This window comes from Prinia subflava, chromosome 2, assembly GCF_021018805.1.
Source record: "Prinia subflava isolate CZ2003 ecotype Zambia chromosome 2, Cam_Psub_1.2, whole genome shotgun sequence".
NCBI lineage: Eukaryota > Metazoa > Chordata > Aves > Passeriformes > Cisticolidae > Prinia > Prinia subflava.
The window spans coordinates 1,477,828-1,493,659 of record NC_086248.1 but is presented as its reverse complement, the minus strand read 5'-3'; the positions used below and the strand labels follow the sequence as shown (position 1 = coordinate 1,493,659).

The window sequence follows — 15,832 nt, the reverse complement described above, 5'->3', positions numbered from 1 at the left end:
TTTTTTCCCCCTTTTTTCCCCCCATTTTCCCCAATTTTTTTCCCCTTTTTTCCCCCATTTTTCCCAATTTTTTCCCCTTTTTTCCCCCATTTTCCCCAATTTTTTCCCCTTTTTTTTCCCCCATTTTTTCCCCATTTTCTCCTTTTTTTCCCCCTTTTTTTCCCCCATTTTCCCCAATTTTTTCCCCTTTTTTTTCCCTTTTTTCCCCCCCATTTTTCCCATTTTCCCCCATTTTTCCCAATTTTTTGAGCAGAATTGGAGCCCTGAAATCAGAGGGAAAATTGGGGAAAAAATTTCCTTTTTAAATTCTCCCGCTTTTCTCTTTCCCACGCATTCACCTGAGGGAACAATTGGAGAGAAACTCCGGAATCTGAATCCCATCCAAAGAATTCCGGGATCCAGGACACTCAGGATCCATCTCGAGGGGTTTTTATGGAATTTCGAGATGGAAAAGGGAAGGGAGACCCTGCCTGGAGTCCCAATTCCCAGGGAATTCCCAAAATTCCTTCCTGGAGAGGAGCTGGGACAGGGATGGATCCAATCCAGGCTGGGAGAGCTGGGAATGGAGGGAATTCCCTGGAAAAGCGGGATTGGGGTGGGATCTTGGGAAGGAATTCCCAGAGAATCCCTGGGAGTGCCCAAGGAAAGGCTGGAGCACGGTGGGACCATGGGAGATGTTCCTGGAATGGGATATTTGGGATTTTTCCGGTTTTCCTTGAAAATCAAGAAGAAGCTTGGTGAAATCCCAAACTTTTCCATTCCAGGATTCCGATCTTCCCAATTTTCCACTTTCCCAATGCCAAAGTTGGTTTTTTCCCGGATATTTCCTTTCCCTCCGGGCCCTGCAGGTTGGGAATTTTTCCTCAGGGATTGGTTTATTCCCAGTTTTCCGTTCACCATTCCAGCCCCTCCCTGGGCCCGCTGGTGATTTTCCCTCTGGGAATTCATCCCTGCGGCTCTTCCGCGGGGTTCGGAACCCCGGGGATTTTCTGGAATTTTCCACCTCCTTCCCCTCCCGTTCCCTTTTTTCCCCACCAGTGCCGCGACGTGAGGACAAGAGAGGTCGGAATTCAGGAGATCCACCACAAAGTGAGGCCCTACCAGGTAAAAATTCCCATTTTTTTCTTAATTCCCTGGAGCTTTTCCCGAGGAAATCCACGGATCGCGGTGTCCGATAAACCAAGCACTGCCGTGGGTCTGGGGTCTTTGCACTTCCATGAAATTTCCGCCTCCCCTTTTTCTTTTTCCCGGATAAAATCCGGATTTGGGAAATGCAAGGACACCCCGTGTCCGTTGGGAAGGAGAGTGGTGAATTTAGAGCTTTTTTGGGTGAATTTCCACGGTTTTTGGGCAAACTGGGCACATTTCAATACATATTTATTCATGGATAAATTCATTTACCACACACGTGGTGATTTCCATTCCCAAAATCCTGAAATTATCCAGAAAAAGTTGGTTGGGCTCATGGGAGAGGAAGGAAAACGTGCGCTGCTGGATGGAAGCATCCGATTTAGGAGATTCCAGAATCCGGGAATGCTTTGGGTTGGAAGGGATCATCCTGGGAATATCCATGTCCTGGGAATATCCATAACCTGGAAAATTCCTCTTCCTATTCCTGTGCTGATCTCCTGGACGGACCGAAACGATTCCGGATTTTTCCTTTTGCTTCCAGCAAATTTAATTCCCGCAGGAATTTTTTGGGTGCTGGGAAAAAGCTGGATCAGGGAGCCACTTCCAAACCCCTCTCCCGATCCCAGTTCCCAAACTGAGCAGCAAATTCCCGGGGTCAGGAAGTGTCAGCACCCAAAAATTCCCAGAGTTCCTGCTATTCCTTCTTTGGAATTCTGCTGATTCCTGGGGCTTTGAGGAGTTTGGTGCCAGAGTTTGGAGAATATTCCCGGAGTTCAGTGCCTGGAAGATTTTTCCAGTTGGAGATTCCTGGGAATTTTATTCTCCTTTCCTCCTCCATGATGAGCAAAATGCACCAAAATCCCCCAAAATCGTCCCGCTCTTCCCAAATTCCTGCAGGAACCGAGGCCTTCCCAGACTCCCGGGAATCTCTTCCCGAGTTTCTGCTGATCTGATTTAAATTGTAAATTCGGGGAGGGGGAGCCGACAGCAAATCGCTCATCCCGCTCATCCCGGGCTTTTCCAAGCGGAAAATTCCCTTTGTTCGGCTCCGGCAGGTGAGTGGCAGGCAGGAGCAGAAATCCCGGGAAAACCAGAGCGTTTTCCATGGATTTGTGTCGGGGCTTTGTAAACAAACAACGACGACAACGTCCCCCTGCCCGGGGAGGGGATCTAATTAACCACCGCCCCTAATTAACGACTGGGCTCGTTTCGGTCCGGGGCGGGGATTTTTGCCCAAATTCCCGTTTTCCGAAGCCGATTTGGGGGGATTTTCCCGCAACCGCGGGTTTCCTGTTGGAAAGGCTCAAAAATGGAATTGTTGCCGCAAGGAGACGTCGGAGTGATGGCTCCGAGAGGGGCTGATCCCGATCCCTGGAAAAGAGAGGGATTCTGTCGGGATAACGGGAATAAAGGGCTCATCTGCAGTGGGATTGTCTGATGGGATGGGATTGAAGGTCCGTGGATCCCATCCCAAACCATTCCGGGATTCTGGGATCGAGGACACTCAGGATCCATCCTGAGGGGTTTTTATGGGATTCAGGGATGGAAAAGGGAAGGGAGACCCAGCCTGGAGTCCCCAATTCCCAGGGAAGCCCCATGATCCCGAAATTCCTTCCTGGAGAGGAGTCGGGATGGGGATGGATTGAATCTCAGGCTGGGAATGGAGGGGATTCCCTGGGAAAGGGGAGCTTGGGGTGAGATTTTGGGGAGGAGTTCCTGGCTGGGCTGGAATTCCCAGAAAATCAGTGGGAGTGCCCAAGGAAATCCTGGAGCACCCTGGGATTGTGGGATTGGAATGGGATTGATTAAAGGTCCATGATTCGCATCTAAAGCATTCCGGGATTCTGGGATCAAGGACACTCAGGATCCATCCCGAGGGGTTTTTACGGGATTCAGGGATGGAAAAGGGAAGGGAGACCCTGCCTGGAGTCCTGAATTTCCAGTGAATTCCCAAAATTCCTTCCTGGAGAAGGAGTCGGGATGGGGCTGGATCCAATCCCAGGCTGGGAGAGCTGGGAATGGAGGGGATTCCCTGGGAAAGGGGAGCTCAGGGTGGGATTTGGGCAGGAATTCCCAGCTGGGCTGGAATTCCCAGAGAATCACTGGGAGTGCCCAAGGAAAGGTTGGAGCACTGGGATTGTGGGATTGGAATGGGATTGATTGAAAGTCCATGATTCCCATCTAAAGAATTCCAGGATTCTGGGATCAAGGACACTCAGGATCCATCCCGAGGGGTTTTTATGGAATTTGGGGATGGAAAAGGGAAGGGAGACCCTGCCTGGAGTCCTGAATTTCCAGTGAATTCCCAAAATTCCTTCCTGGAGAAGGAGTTGGGACAGGGCTGGATCCAATCCCAGGCTGGGAGAGCTGGGAATGGAGGGAATTCCCTGGGAAAGGGGAGCTCAGGGTGGGATTTGGGCAGGAATTCCCAGCTGGGCTGGAATTCCCAGAGAATCCCTAGGAGTGCCCAAGGAAAGGTTGGAGCAGCCTGGGATAGCAGAAGGTGTCCCGGGAATGGGGTGGGATTGAAGGTCCCTTCCCAGCCAAACCATTCCAGAGGTCACCACGGGGGATCCCAGCAGTGGGATTCCCATCCGGAATTAAACTGGGTTTAAATTTCTCTGAAGGATATTAAAGAATCCAAGGAATCGGCTTCGGTCTCTCCACACATTTTCCTTTTCTCCTCCTTTTTCCCTCCTTTTCCTGGATCAGGTGGATCCATCGGGATCACGTGGCCAATTCCTCATTCCCATCTGGAATTAAACCTCCTTTAGGGAATCCCTTCCCGTTTGCTCTGAGCCGCATTCATGGATCCATGGAATCAATGTCGGTCTCAGATCTTTTCCTTTTTCCCTCCTTTTCCTCCTCATCCATCCCCTCCTGGATCAGATGGATCCGCTGGGATCACATGGCCAATTCCAAATTCCCATCCGGAATTAAACTGGGCTTAAATTTCTCTGAAGGATATTAATGAATCGTCTGAAGGATATTAAAGAATCCAAGGAATCGGGTTTGGTCTCTCCACACATTTTCCTTTTCCCCTCCTTTTCCTCCTCATCCGTCCCCTCCTGGATCAGATGGGGTCGATTCCCATCTGGAATTAAACCGCCTTTAAGGAATCCCTTCCCGTTTGCTCCGAGCCACATTCATGGATCCATGGAATCAATGTCAGTCTCAGATCTTTTCCTTTTCCCCTCCTTTTCCTCCTCGTCCGACCCCTCCTGGATCAGGTGGATCCATCAGGATGACGTGGCCAATTCCTCATTCCCATCTGGAATTAAACCGCCTTTAGGGAATCCCTTCCCGTTTGCTCTGAGCCACATTCATGGATCCCAGGAATTGGGTGTGGTCTCTCCACACATTTTCCTTTTTCCCTCCTTTTTCCCTCCTTTTCCTGGATCAGGTGGATCCATCGGGATCACATGGCCAATTCCAAATTCCCATCTAGATTTAAACTGGGTTTAAATTTCTCTGAAGGATATTAATGAATCGTCTGAAGGATATTAAAAAATCCAAGGAATCGGGTTTGGTCTCTCCACACATTTTCCTTTTATCCCTCCTTTTCCTCCTCATCCATCCCCTCCTGGATCAGGTGGATCCATCGGGATCACGTGGCCAATTCCTCATTCCCATCTGGAATTAAACCTCCTTTAGGGAATCCCTTCCCGTTTGCTCTGAGCCGCATTCATGGATCCATGGAATCAATGTCGGTCTCAGATCTTTTCCTTTTTCCCTCCTTTTCCTCCTCATCCGTCCCCTCCTGGATCAGATGGATCCGCTGGGATCACGTGGCCAATTCCAAATTCCCATCCGGAATTAAACTGGGCTTAAATTTCTCTGAAGGAAGAAATTTAAATAAATAATAACAGAATTTTCATATTAAAGAATCCTCTGAAGGATATTAAAGAATCCAAGGAATCGGGTGTGGTCTCTCCACACATTTTCCTTTTCCCCTCCTTTTCCTCCTCATCCATCCCCTCCTGGATCAGGTGGATCCATCGGGATCACATGGCCAATTCCTCATTCCCATCTGGAATTAAACCGCCTTTAGGGAATCCCTTCCCGTTTGCTCTGAGCCGCATTCATGGATCCATGGAATCAATGTCGGTCTCAGATCTTCCCTTTTTTCCCCTCCTTTTCCTCCTCATCCATCCCCTCCTGGATCAGATGGATCCGTCAGGATCATGTGGCCAATTCCAAATTCCCATCCGGAATTAAACTGGGCTTAAATTTCTCTGAAGGATATTAATGAATCCTCTGAAGGATATTAAAGAATCCAAGGAATCGGGTGTGGTCTCTCCACACATTTTCGTTTTATCCCCTCCTTTTCCTCCTCATCCGTCCCCTCCTGGATCAGATGGAGTCGATTCCCATCTGGAATTAAACCGCCTTTAGGGAATCCCTTCCCGTTTGCTCCAAGCCCCATTCATGGATCCATAGAATCGGCTTCAGTCTCTCCACACATTTTCCTTTTCTCCTCCTTTTTCCCTCCTTTTCCTGGATCAGGTGGATCCATCAGGATCACATGGCCAATTCCTCATTCCCATCTGGAATTAAACCGCCTTTAAGGAATCCCTTCCCGTTTGCTCCGAGCCACATTCATGGATCCATGGAATCAGTGTGGGTCTCAGATCTTTTCCTTTTTCCCTCCTTTTCCTCCTCATCCATCCCCTCCTGGATCAGGTGGATCCATCGGGATCACGTGGCCAATTCCTCATTCCCATCTGGAATTAAACCGCCTTTAGGGAATCCCTTCCCGTTTGCTCTGAGCCGCATTCATGGATCCACAGAATCGACGTCGGTCTCAGATCTTCCCTTTTTTCCCCTCCTTTTCCTCCTCATCCATCCCCTCCTGGATCAGGTGGATCCATCGGGATCACGTGGCCAATTCCTCATTCCCATCTGGAATTAAATCGCCTTTAGGGAATCCCTTCCCGTTTGCTCTGAGCCGCATTCATGGATCCACGGAATCGACGTCGGTCTCAGATCTTCCCTTTTTTTCCCCTCCTTTTCCTCCTCGTCCGACCCCTCCTGGATCAGGTGGATCCGTCAGGATCATGTGGCCAATTCCTCATTCCCATCTGGAATTAAACCGCCTTTAGGGAATCCCTTCCCGTTTGCTCCGAGCCACATTCATGGATCCAAGGAATCGGCTTCGGTCTCTCCACACATTTTCCTTTTTCCTTTTCCTCCTCATCCATCTCCTCCTGGATCAGATGGAGTTGATTCCCATCTGGAATTAAACCGCCTTTAGGGAATCCCTCCCACATTCACGGATCCACGGAATCACTCTCAGACATTCCCTTTTTTCCCCTCCTCCTGCTGCTGGCTCAGGTGGAGCTGATCCGCCGGGACTACGTGGCCAACGGGGGCTGGGAGACGTTCCTGTCCTACGAGGACCCGGAGCGGGACATCCTGGTGGGGCTGCTGCGCCTGCGGAAGAGCTCCCCGCAGTCCTTCCGCCCGGAGCTGCGCGCCGGCGTCTCCGTGGTGCGCGAGCTGCACGTCTACGGCAGCGCCGTGCCCGTCAGCGCCCGCGACCCCGCCAAGTTCCAGCACCAGGTATTCCCAGAATTCCCGCCATTCCCAGATCCCCGCCGCTCTTCGCCGCCTAATCCCGTCTCTTCCCCCCCAAAAAAATTGGGATTTTGGTTGATTTCACTCTTAGGGTAGCACCAGGATGGGGTTTGAGCTCCTTTTTTTGCTGGAATCCTGTAATTTCCAATGTTGGGGTTTTTTTCCCAATGGAATCACATCCCAGCCGTTGCAGGAGCTCTGAGATTTTAATTTAAAAAATTCCGTGAGATTCTAAAAAATTCCTAATTCCTAAAAAATTCTAAAAAAATTCCGGATGCTCCCGGAGCCGCCTCATTCCCAGCCCTCGGGAGCTGCAGGGAGAATTCGCCTTCGGGCTTCCCTGTGCTCATTTAATTCCTGCTCGCTGGAATTCCGCTCCTGGAATCTGCAGGAATTCCCTCTGGGAAGGGGAGGTTGGGTTTGGTGCTGCCCGGGGTTCTTTCGAAGGGACCTTGGTGGATCAGAATTCCCAGGAATTGGCTGCCCCTGGATCCCTGGGAGTGTCCCAGGAATGTTTGGAGCACCCTGGGACAGCGGGAGGTGTCGGGGTTGGAATGGGATGGGATTGAAGGTCCCTTCCCGCCCAAACCAGGCTGGAATTACGACACCCAAATTCCTTTCCTTGGACACTCCCAGGGATCCAGGGATTCTCTGGGAATTCCAGCCCCTCCCAGCTGGGAATTCCCAGTCCAAGCTCTCCTTTCCCAGGGAATTCCCTCCATTCCCAGCCTGCGATTGGATCCATCCCCATCCCGACTCCTCTCTGAGAAGGAATTTTGGGATGCAGGGGCTTCACTGGGAATTGGGGACTCCAGGCAGGGTCTCCCTTCCCTTTCCCATCCCCAAATTCCATAAAAACCCCTCAGGATGGATCCTGAGTGTCCTTGATCCCAGAATCCCAGAACAGTTTGGGATGGGATCCACGGACCTCCAATCCCATCCCATTCCAACCCCACCATCCCAGGCTGCTCCCGGATTTCCTGGGACACTCCCAGGGATCAGCCACAGCTTCTCCGGTAATTCCAGCCCAGCCAGGAATTCCTTCCCCATATCCCACCTATCCCTGCCCTCTGGCACTGGGAATTCCCAGTCCAGAATCCCAGGATGATTTCCCATCATGGAAACCACTCAGACACCCAGAGTTCCGGCGAATAATTCCACGATGAGGATAAAAATTCCCTGCGGAATTCATTGTTGATCTCAGCCCCGCAATGTTCCCGATAGCGGGATCATTCCCGCCATTCCGGGTTCCAGGAATTCAGATCTTTGCATCCTGACCTTGCTCGTGGCTCCTGTTCTGACAGAACTTTCCCTTTTTTTGGTTTTTTTTTGGTTTTTCCCCTGCTGTTCCTGCCGTTCCAGGGATTTGGAATGTTGCTGATGGAGGAGGCGGAAAGGATCGCCAGGGAGGAGCACGGGGCACGGAAAATCGCCGTCATTTCAGGTACTTTCGCTTTTATCCTTTTGAAGTTTTTTTTATTTTATCTTAATCTGAAAATAACCCCGGCGCATCGCTGGGAACACTCCTGGGGCAGGGAGGACGCATCCGGAATTATCCCGGAGAAAGGAGCTGGGAGAAAAACCTGGAGCCTTTTCCCATTTTTCCTGACCCTGGGGACAGCTTTGGGTTGGAATTGATCGGATTTTGGGAGTTGTGGTAGCTCAAGGAAGCTTTTCCAGGTGGATGGAGCTGTGGAATATCTGGGATCCAGTGATCCGTGCTGGGCCTGGGAGCTTTGGGAATGTGGCCGTTCCACCCTCTGGAATATTATCATTTAATATAAATTATATTATTTGGAATAACAGAGGAATTCCTGTTGCCAGAAGAATTTTAGGGGATTTAACAGCAGAGCTCTGATCCAGAGGGTTTTTTGGGGAAAAAAATCCTCATTTTCTGCTGCCCCACTCAAAAAACAAACCAAACCCAAAAACCCCAAAAATCAGAAATCCTCAGCTTGGATCCGAGCTGCTGAACAGCTCCAAAATCCCGGGATTTTCATGGATCATTGGTGAGGGTCACAGTGAGAGTGGGGACAACGTCCAGGAGGAGCCGGGTGCTCCAAGAGAATTTTCTGGATTTGTTGGCTCCTTGTTCCCAGAGCAGCCGTGGCTGCTCCACCCCTGGAAGCGTCCAAGGAAATTTTGGAACAACCTGAGACTGTGGGAGGTGTCAGGGTTGGAATTGGATGGGATTTCCCAGCCAAACCATTCCAGAATTCCGTGATTCCATCTCCCAATCATTTCCCTGTTTCTGCTGTTTGGTGTCAGTCTGACCTGGGAATTCCACCTGGATTCCAGAATTCCATGATTCTCGGTCATTTCCCTGTTTCTGCTGTTTGGTGTCAGTCTGACCTGGGAATTCCACCTGGATTCCAGAATTCCATGATTCTCGGTCGTTTCCCTGTTTCTGCTGTTTGGTGTCAGTCTGACCTGGGAATTCCACCTGGATTCCAGAATTCCATGATCCTCGGTCATTTCCTTGTTTCTGCGGTTTGGTGTCAGTCTGAACTGGGAATTCCACCCGGAATTCCATTTGCATCCCTGGAGCGCCAAGCTCAGTATCCCGCAATTTCTCCGAGATCCACAGGTTTTCCAGCAGTTTCCTTGGAGATGCTGGATTCCAGTCCTCTGGGAGGTTTTATCCGGAATAAAAACACTGCCAGGAGTTTTTTCTCCATCAAAAGGTGCAATTTTGGGGCTCTGAAATGGAATTTTTTAATACGGGAGCCTGCTCAAAGTTACATTTCCAACAGAAAATGATCTTTCCAAAAGGAAAAACACGGAATTTTGGGACAGGACAGCGTGGAGGGATTTGGGTGAAGTTTCAGGCTCATCCCTTCGTTAAAAACGAGCGGAAATCGTCATTTCAGGGGGCTGAAATCATCATTCCCAGGGATGCTGTTATCCCTGGATATTTTGAACCCCTTTAGATCTCAAGGCCCATCCTTTCCCCAAAACACACCCAGCTCCTTCCCTGACCCGCTGCGGATGAACATTCCCGGCGAGGAGCCGGGATCGGGGCCCTTTTCCCGGTGAGGAGCCGGGATCAGGGCCCTTTTTCCGGTGCAGAGCCGGGATCGGGGCCCTTTTCCCCTTTTCCCGGTGAGGAGCTGGGATCGGGGCCCTTTTCCCCTTTTCCCGGTGAGGAGCCGGGATCGGGGCCCTTTTCCCCTTTTCCCGGTGAGGAGCCGGGATCGGGGCCCTTTTCCTGGCGAGGAGCCGGGATCGGAGCCCTCTTCCCAGTGAGGAGCCGGGATCGGGGCCCTTTTCCCCTTTTCCCGGTGAGGAGCCAGGATCGGGGCCCTTTTCCCAGTGAGGAGCCGGGACCGGGGCCCTTTTCCCCTTTTCCCAGTGAGGAGCCAGGACCGGGGCCCTTTTCCCCTTTTCCCAGTGCGGAGCCGGGATCGGGGCCCTTTTCCCGGCGAGGAGCCGGGATCGGGGCCCTTTTCCCCTTTTCCCAGTGAGGAGCCGGGATCGGGGCCCTTTTCCCCTTTTCCCAGTGAGGAGCCGGGATCAGGGCCCTTTTCCCGGTGAGGAGCCGGGATCAGGGCCCTTTTCCCGGCGAGGAGCCGGGATCGGGGCCCTTTTCCCCTTTTCCCAGTGAGGAGCCGGGATCGGGGCCCTTTTCCCGGTGAGGAGCCGGGATCAGGGCCCTTTTCTCAGTGAGGAGCCGGGATCGGGCCCCTTTTCCTGGCGAGGAGCCGGGATCGGGGCCCTTTTCCCGGTGAGGAGCCAGGATTGGGGCCCTTTTCCCGGCGAGGAGCCAGGATCGGGGCCCTTTTCCCGGTGAGGAGCTGGGATCGGGGCCCTTTTCCCGGTGAGGAGCTGGGATCGGGGCCCTTTTCCCCTTTTCCCGGTGAGGAGCTGGGATCGGGGCCCTTTTCCCGGGATTCTGAGCTCCCCCACTCCGGAGCGGCGGTTTCTGTGTTCATTTGCTCGTTTCAGGTAATTTTCCGCTCGAGCGGCGCCTTTGTGCCGCGGGGCGGGAGCTCGGGATCGGCGTTCCGGCTGGGAGCGGCAGAGCCCGGAGCCGTCGCTCCATTATCCCGAGCTCTGAAATCGCTGCTTTTCCGTTCGCCAGCAGTTGGAATTGCCGGGCATTTGCGCCGCCTTTTGTTGGCATTTTTGGGGGTGGTTTTGGGGTTTCGACTTTGTTTTGGCTGCTCTGAATTTGCTTCTTTTTGCCCTTTTCAAACCCCCCCAAACCTAAAGGAAGCAGTTTCAAAATTTGCACCTCTGATGTCCACAAGGTGTTGGAAATATAAGGAATGTGGGGAATCCTGAAGGATTATGGAAAAATCCTTTCTTCCTTCCTTTCCTTGGGATTCCTTCCTTCCTTCCTTCCTTCCTTCCTTCCTTCCTTCCTTCCCTTCCCAAACCTTCCCTTCCCAAACCTTCCCTTCCCAAACCTTCCCAAACCTTCCCAAACCTTCCCAAACCTTCCCTTCCCAAACCTTCCCTTCCCTTCCTTCTCTGTCCTGGGAGTTTGGAATTCCCAGCGGTGGAATTTGGCTCCAGTCAGAGCTGTGAGCATTTCCCAGGGATTTTTCTTCCTGCAGAACTGCTGAACTTCCCTCCCTGTCCCTTCCCATGGGAAATTCCCACGGATTTTCCACCCTACCCCGCGCTGGGGGGGAGGGATAACGGGATAAGCTCCGGATGCAGGCGAAGGTGGACGAAGGACGGAGCTGCGTCCTCGGAACCTTTCCTGTCGTGTCCCTGACGCCTCCTCTGGCCGTCCCTTTGGCTTTGAGGCTTGGCATCCCATAATTAGCCCCATCTGACCCGAATCCTGGGAGCAAACGCTTCCAGCCATTCCCGTAAAACAGCGCCGGTTATGGGTGCGGGAGCGGATTCGGGAATGCTGGGCCCTGCCTCTGCCACAAATCCAGATATTCCGGATCTTTTGTGTTCCCCGGTTCCGGTGTCATCCTCGTGCTCTGGAGATCCAGAGAGGTGCAGCATTCCTTGAAAATTCCATGGAATGACCAATCTGGAACCTTGGGGGGTTTTTTTGGGATGCTGGTTTGTCCTTCCCTGGCCTCCACCTGGAGTGTCTGGAGGTGTCTGGGACGATCCCGAGCGGCCGGGAGGGACACGCGGGATGGGAGCGATCCGCATGCCAGCCAGGCTGGGAGAGCTGGGAATGTTCACATGGAGAAGGGAAGGATCCAGGGAGAGCTCGGAGCCCCTTCCAGAGCCTAAAGGGGCTCCAGGAGAGCTGGAGAGGGACTGGGGACAAGGGACGGAGGGACAGGACACAGGGAATGGCTTTGAAGTGGAAAAGGAGGATTTGGGTGGGATCTTGGGAAGGAATTCCTGGCTGGGAGGGTGGGGAGGGGCGGGGATGGAATTCCCAGAGAAGCTGTGGCTGCCCCTGGATCCCTGGAAGTGTCCAAGGCCAGGCTGGGCAGGGCTTGGAGCAGCCTGGGACGGTGGGAGGTGTCAGGGATGGAACGGGACGATCCATGAGGTCCAGCCCAAACCATCGCTGTGGTTTTATCCCACTGGTTGTGCTGGGCTCCCCTGTGCATCCCTGATTCAGGGAATCCAAACTGGGATTCAGCAAATCCAAACTGGGATTTAGGGAATCCAGATTGGAATTCAGTGAATCCAAACTGGGATTCAGCAAATCCAGACTGGGATTCAATGAATCCAAACTGGAATTCAGCAAATCAAATGAATCCAAACTGGGATTCAGCAAATCCAGACTGGGATTCAGTGAATCCAAACTGGAATTCGGGGAGTCCAAACTGGGATTCAGCAAATCCAAACTGGAATTCCATTAATCCAGACTGGGATTCAGTGAATCCAAACTGGGATTCAGCAAATTGAGACGGGGATCCATGGAATGCAGACAGGAATTCAGTGAATCCCAACTGGGATTCAGGGAATCCAGATTGGGATTCAGGGAATCCAAACTGGGATTCAGCGAGTCCAGACTGGGATTCAGCAGGAGAAGCTGCCGGGGCTCCTCCAAGGGCAAGGGACGGCCTCAGGCTGCCAATTCCTCCTGGGGCACTCCAGCCCGGCTCTGTAAATCCCGGGAAGCGCTCGGCGGCCGCGCTGACGTCTGCCGCCGTTATCTGTTCGCGCTGCCGGCGGGAGCAGCCGGCCTTGGCTTGTTCCCACAGCTTCGTGTCCTTATCTCCCGCAGAAGGCCCTGATTGAATTCCCCTCCCGCGGCGCCTCCGTCCTCAGCCACCCAGAGCCGCCGGCAGCGCCTTTTCCGCGCCTTCCCCTCGGAACCGCGTCTTCCAAAGGTCCCCTCAAACCGGGACCGGCTCCCGGAGCGGTGTCTGATGCTCGTGGCCCCTGCCGGGAGCTCATTTCCATGCCCGGGGTGATGCCCCGGCCCAGGCCGCCGTTCGGGGGCTGTCAAGGAGAAAATGAAGGTGGCCGCGGGCCAGGGATGTGTCACGGCCGAGTGCGCGCGGGGGAAGGAGGGCGGGATGGATTCCTCAATGGAGGCAGCTCCGGCTCCGTCGCTGGGATCATCCCAGGAGCCGGGAGAAAACATCCGGGGCTGGGGTGCTCCGCAGCTGCTCCGCTCGGAACGGGAATCTGGAAGAGCTGGGGTTGATTTGTTTTAACTCTGTGAATTCCTGCTTTGTCAGGCAGCTCCAGCTCCATCACTGGGATCATCCCAGGAGCTGGGAAAAGCTGGGGCAAAAGTGGGATTTATTTATTTCAATTCTCTGAATTGCTGCTTCATTCCCTGAATTCCGGAGCTTCCCAGGGATCTGCAGGGATGGGAGTGGAGCTGCTGCTCCTGCCCCTCTCCTCGGTGCTGCCCCAGCGGAATTCATCACCAAATCCCAAACGGTTTGGGTTGGGAGGGATTTTAAAGCCCCCCGTCCCACCCTCTGGATGAGGTTCCACCTCCCACCATCCCGGGCTGCTCCACCTTTTCCTCGGACACTTCCAGGGATGGGAATTCCAAGGAGGAGCCCTGCCGAGAGGGATGACAAAACAAAAACAGAGATAAATTGTGGAGGATTTTCCCCCTCCTCGCTCCTTTTTAACCGGCAGCGTTATTTCTGCGAGCGTCCTGAGCCACCTGAAGTGGATCCCTGGTACAGAATTCCCAGAGAATTCGCGGCCGCCCCATCCCTGGAAGGGTTGGAGGACACAGGTTGGAGGCAGCTGGGGCAGTGAAGGTGTCCCTGCCCATGGGTAAGGACATTCCAAGGTCCGTCCCAACCGGAGCCGTGCTGCGATTCCCTGCTGGAGGAGACGGGCTGGCAATCAGGATCACCGAGTTTATCATCCCGGAGCCCACAGGGGAAAAAAAGACGGATCGTGGATGCCTCACATGCTCGGTGACTCATCCCAAATCCATCTCCCGGCCTGGATATTCCAACCACCGCCTCTGGAGAAGCCTCAGGAGCTCAAACCTCCCGAACACCGGAATTGTGACAGATCTGGGGGTGAGGAGCAGACACGTTTCCCTGTCCCCGTCTCTCCCGACGCCCCACGGCCACAGCAGGGCAGCAATTTGTTAAATCCTGGCAGAATTTATGGAATTACCTCCTAAACATCTCATTTTGCATGGATTGGAGGTGGGAGACCGGCCAGCTCTGCCTTTTCCTGGCGCCGGAGTCGGGATTTGCCGGGTCGGGGCAGGAAATGTCGCTTCCATCGTGAAGGGATCAATAGGATGGAATCTCCCCCTCTGGAATCTCTGGGATGGGTCTCACCTGCAGACTCGGCCTTCAGAAATCACTTCCCATCCCAGTTTTCATCATTTCATTGGGTTTTTCCCCAAAAATGCTGTTCAGGTGTTGTGGTTTCTTCCCTGGTTTTTGGTTCTCAGGCTGAGAAGTCGGATCCCATCGGGAATGTTCCACATCTCCGTATTCCCATCAAATCCAGCCCCATCGGGAATACTCTACATTCCCATCAAATCCAAATTTTTGGGAGGCTTTGGGATTTTTGGGGGGCTGGAGGGCGATTCCAGGGCTATCCCAGGTTTTCTGTCCCAAATCCAGCCCCGTCGGGAATATTCTGCACCTCTCTGCATTCCCATCAAATCCACTCCAATTTTTGGGAGGATTTGGGATTTTTGGGAGGCTGGAGGGCAATTCCAGGGCTATCCCAGGTTTTCTGCCCGTGGATCCGGGGTCACAAATGATCCCATCCCGGATCTCCCAGGCCAGCAGCGCTGTGCCGTTGCTGAGCTGATGAACGACACCCAGGCTTCAGAAAATTCCTTTTTTTTTTCTTTTCCACCACAGACTTGCGATTTCAAATTACCCCAGCTGTGGGATCGTGGCTGCTCGGGGCCGTGCCGTGACAGAGCCCCGCTGCCAGACACAGGGGCTGTGAAAACAGTAATTTAAAATCTCCGGGAAGCGTTCCAGCCAGGAAAAGGGGGAGAGGGGAAAAAAAAAAAAAAACCCCGACTCGCGTTCGACATTAAAAACCAGAGGATTTCGGGGGCGGGTTCCTCCCGCAGGTCCAACAAACGGCGGCTGGCGGGGGCTGGGCACGGCGGGGGGTTGAGGAAGGATTCTCATTTTGGGATCGTCATTCCGTGATCCCGCGGCTCCGAGGAGCAGCGTGTGAGCGCATCAGGACATGGCTAAGTCACGGCCCTAATTAGCTCCCGGTGGCTGCTGCAGTGGGAGGAGGTCATGGAATACTCAGCTCTGCCATCCCTGGATTCAATCCCTCCGGGAATATCGATCCCACTGAGAGCTGCTCTGCGGGGAAGAGCTTCAGACCCCGGCGCTCGTGGGTTAGGAAAAAATATCCAAAATCGCTTCCGGAGCTCTGATTTAAAGCGGATTCGGTGGCACTAAACGAGTTTTTTATTATCTTTTCAATAAGTAATTTTGGATTCCTATTTTCTCAGAGGGAGTGAGGCCCCGGCTCAGGTTTCCCAGAATTTGGGGCGGCCCCATCCCTGAAAATGTTCCAGGGCCAGGTTGGATGGGGCTCAGAGCAGCCTGGGATAGTGGAAGGTGTCCCTGCCCACGGAAAAGGGATGGAACTGGATGAGCTTTGAGGTCCCTCCCAACCCAAACCGTTCCTGGGGATACCGGGGAACATTCCCAAAATCCTCTCAAATTTTCCAAGGATTTTTATCTCCTCAGTATCTCCAGGAATTTCCAGAAAATGC

The 15,832-nt window shown here is 53.0% G+C and overlaps 1 protein-coding gene across 1 annotated transcript in view; it reads left to right on the top strand.

Moving 5' to 3' along the window:
- ELP3 (elongator acetyltransferase complex subunit 3) overlaps positions 1-15,832 on the top strand; it is a 105,399-nt gene that overhangs the window by 82,627 nt on the left and 6,940 nt on the right. The window contains exons 12-14 of the mRNA XM_063422917.1: positions 1,039-1,104; positions 6,466-6,693; positions 8,071-8,152. Coding sequence (XP_063278987.1) covers positions 1,039-1,104; positions 6,466-6,693; positions 8,071-8,152 — 376 coding nt within the window. The remainder of the gene's footprint in view (positions 1-1,038; positions 1,105-6,465; positions 6,694-8,070; positions 8,153-15,832) is intronic.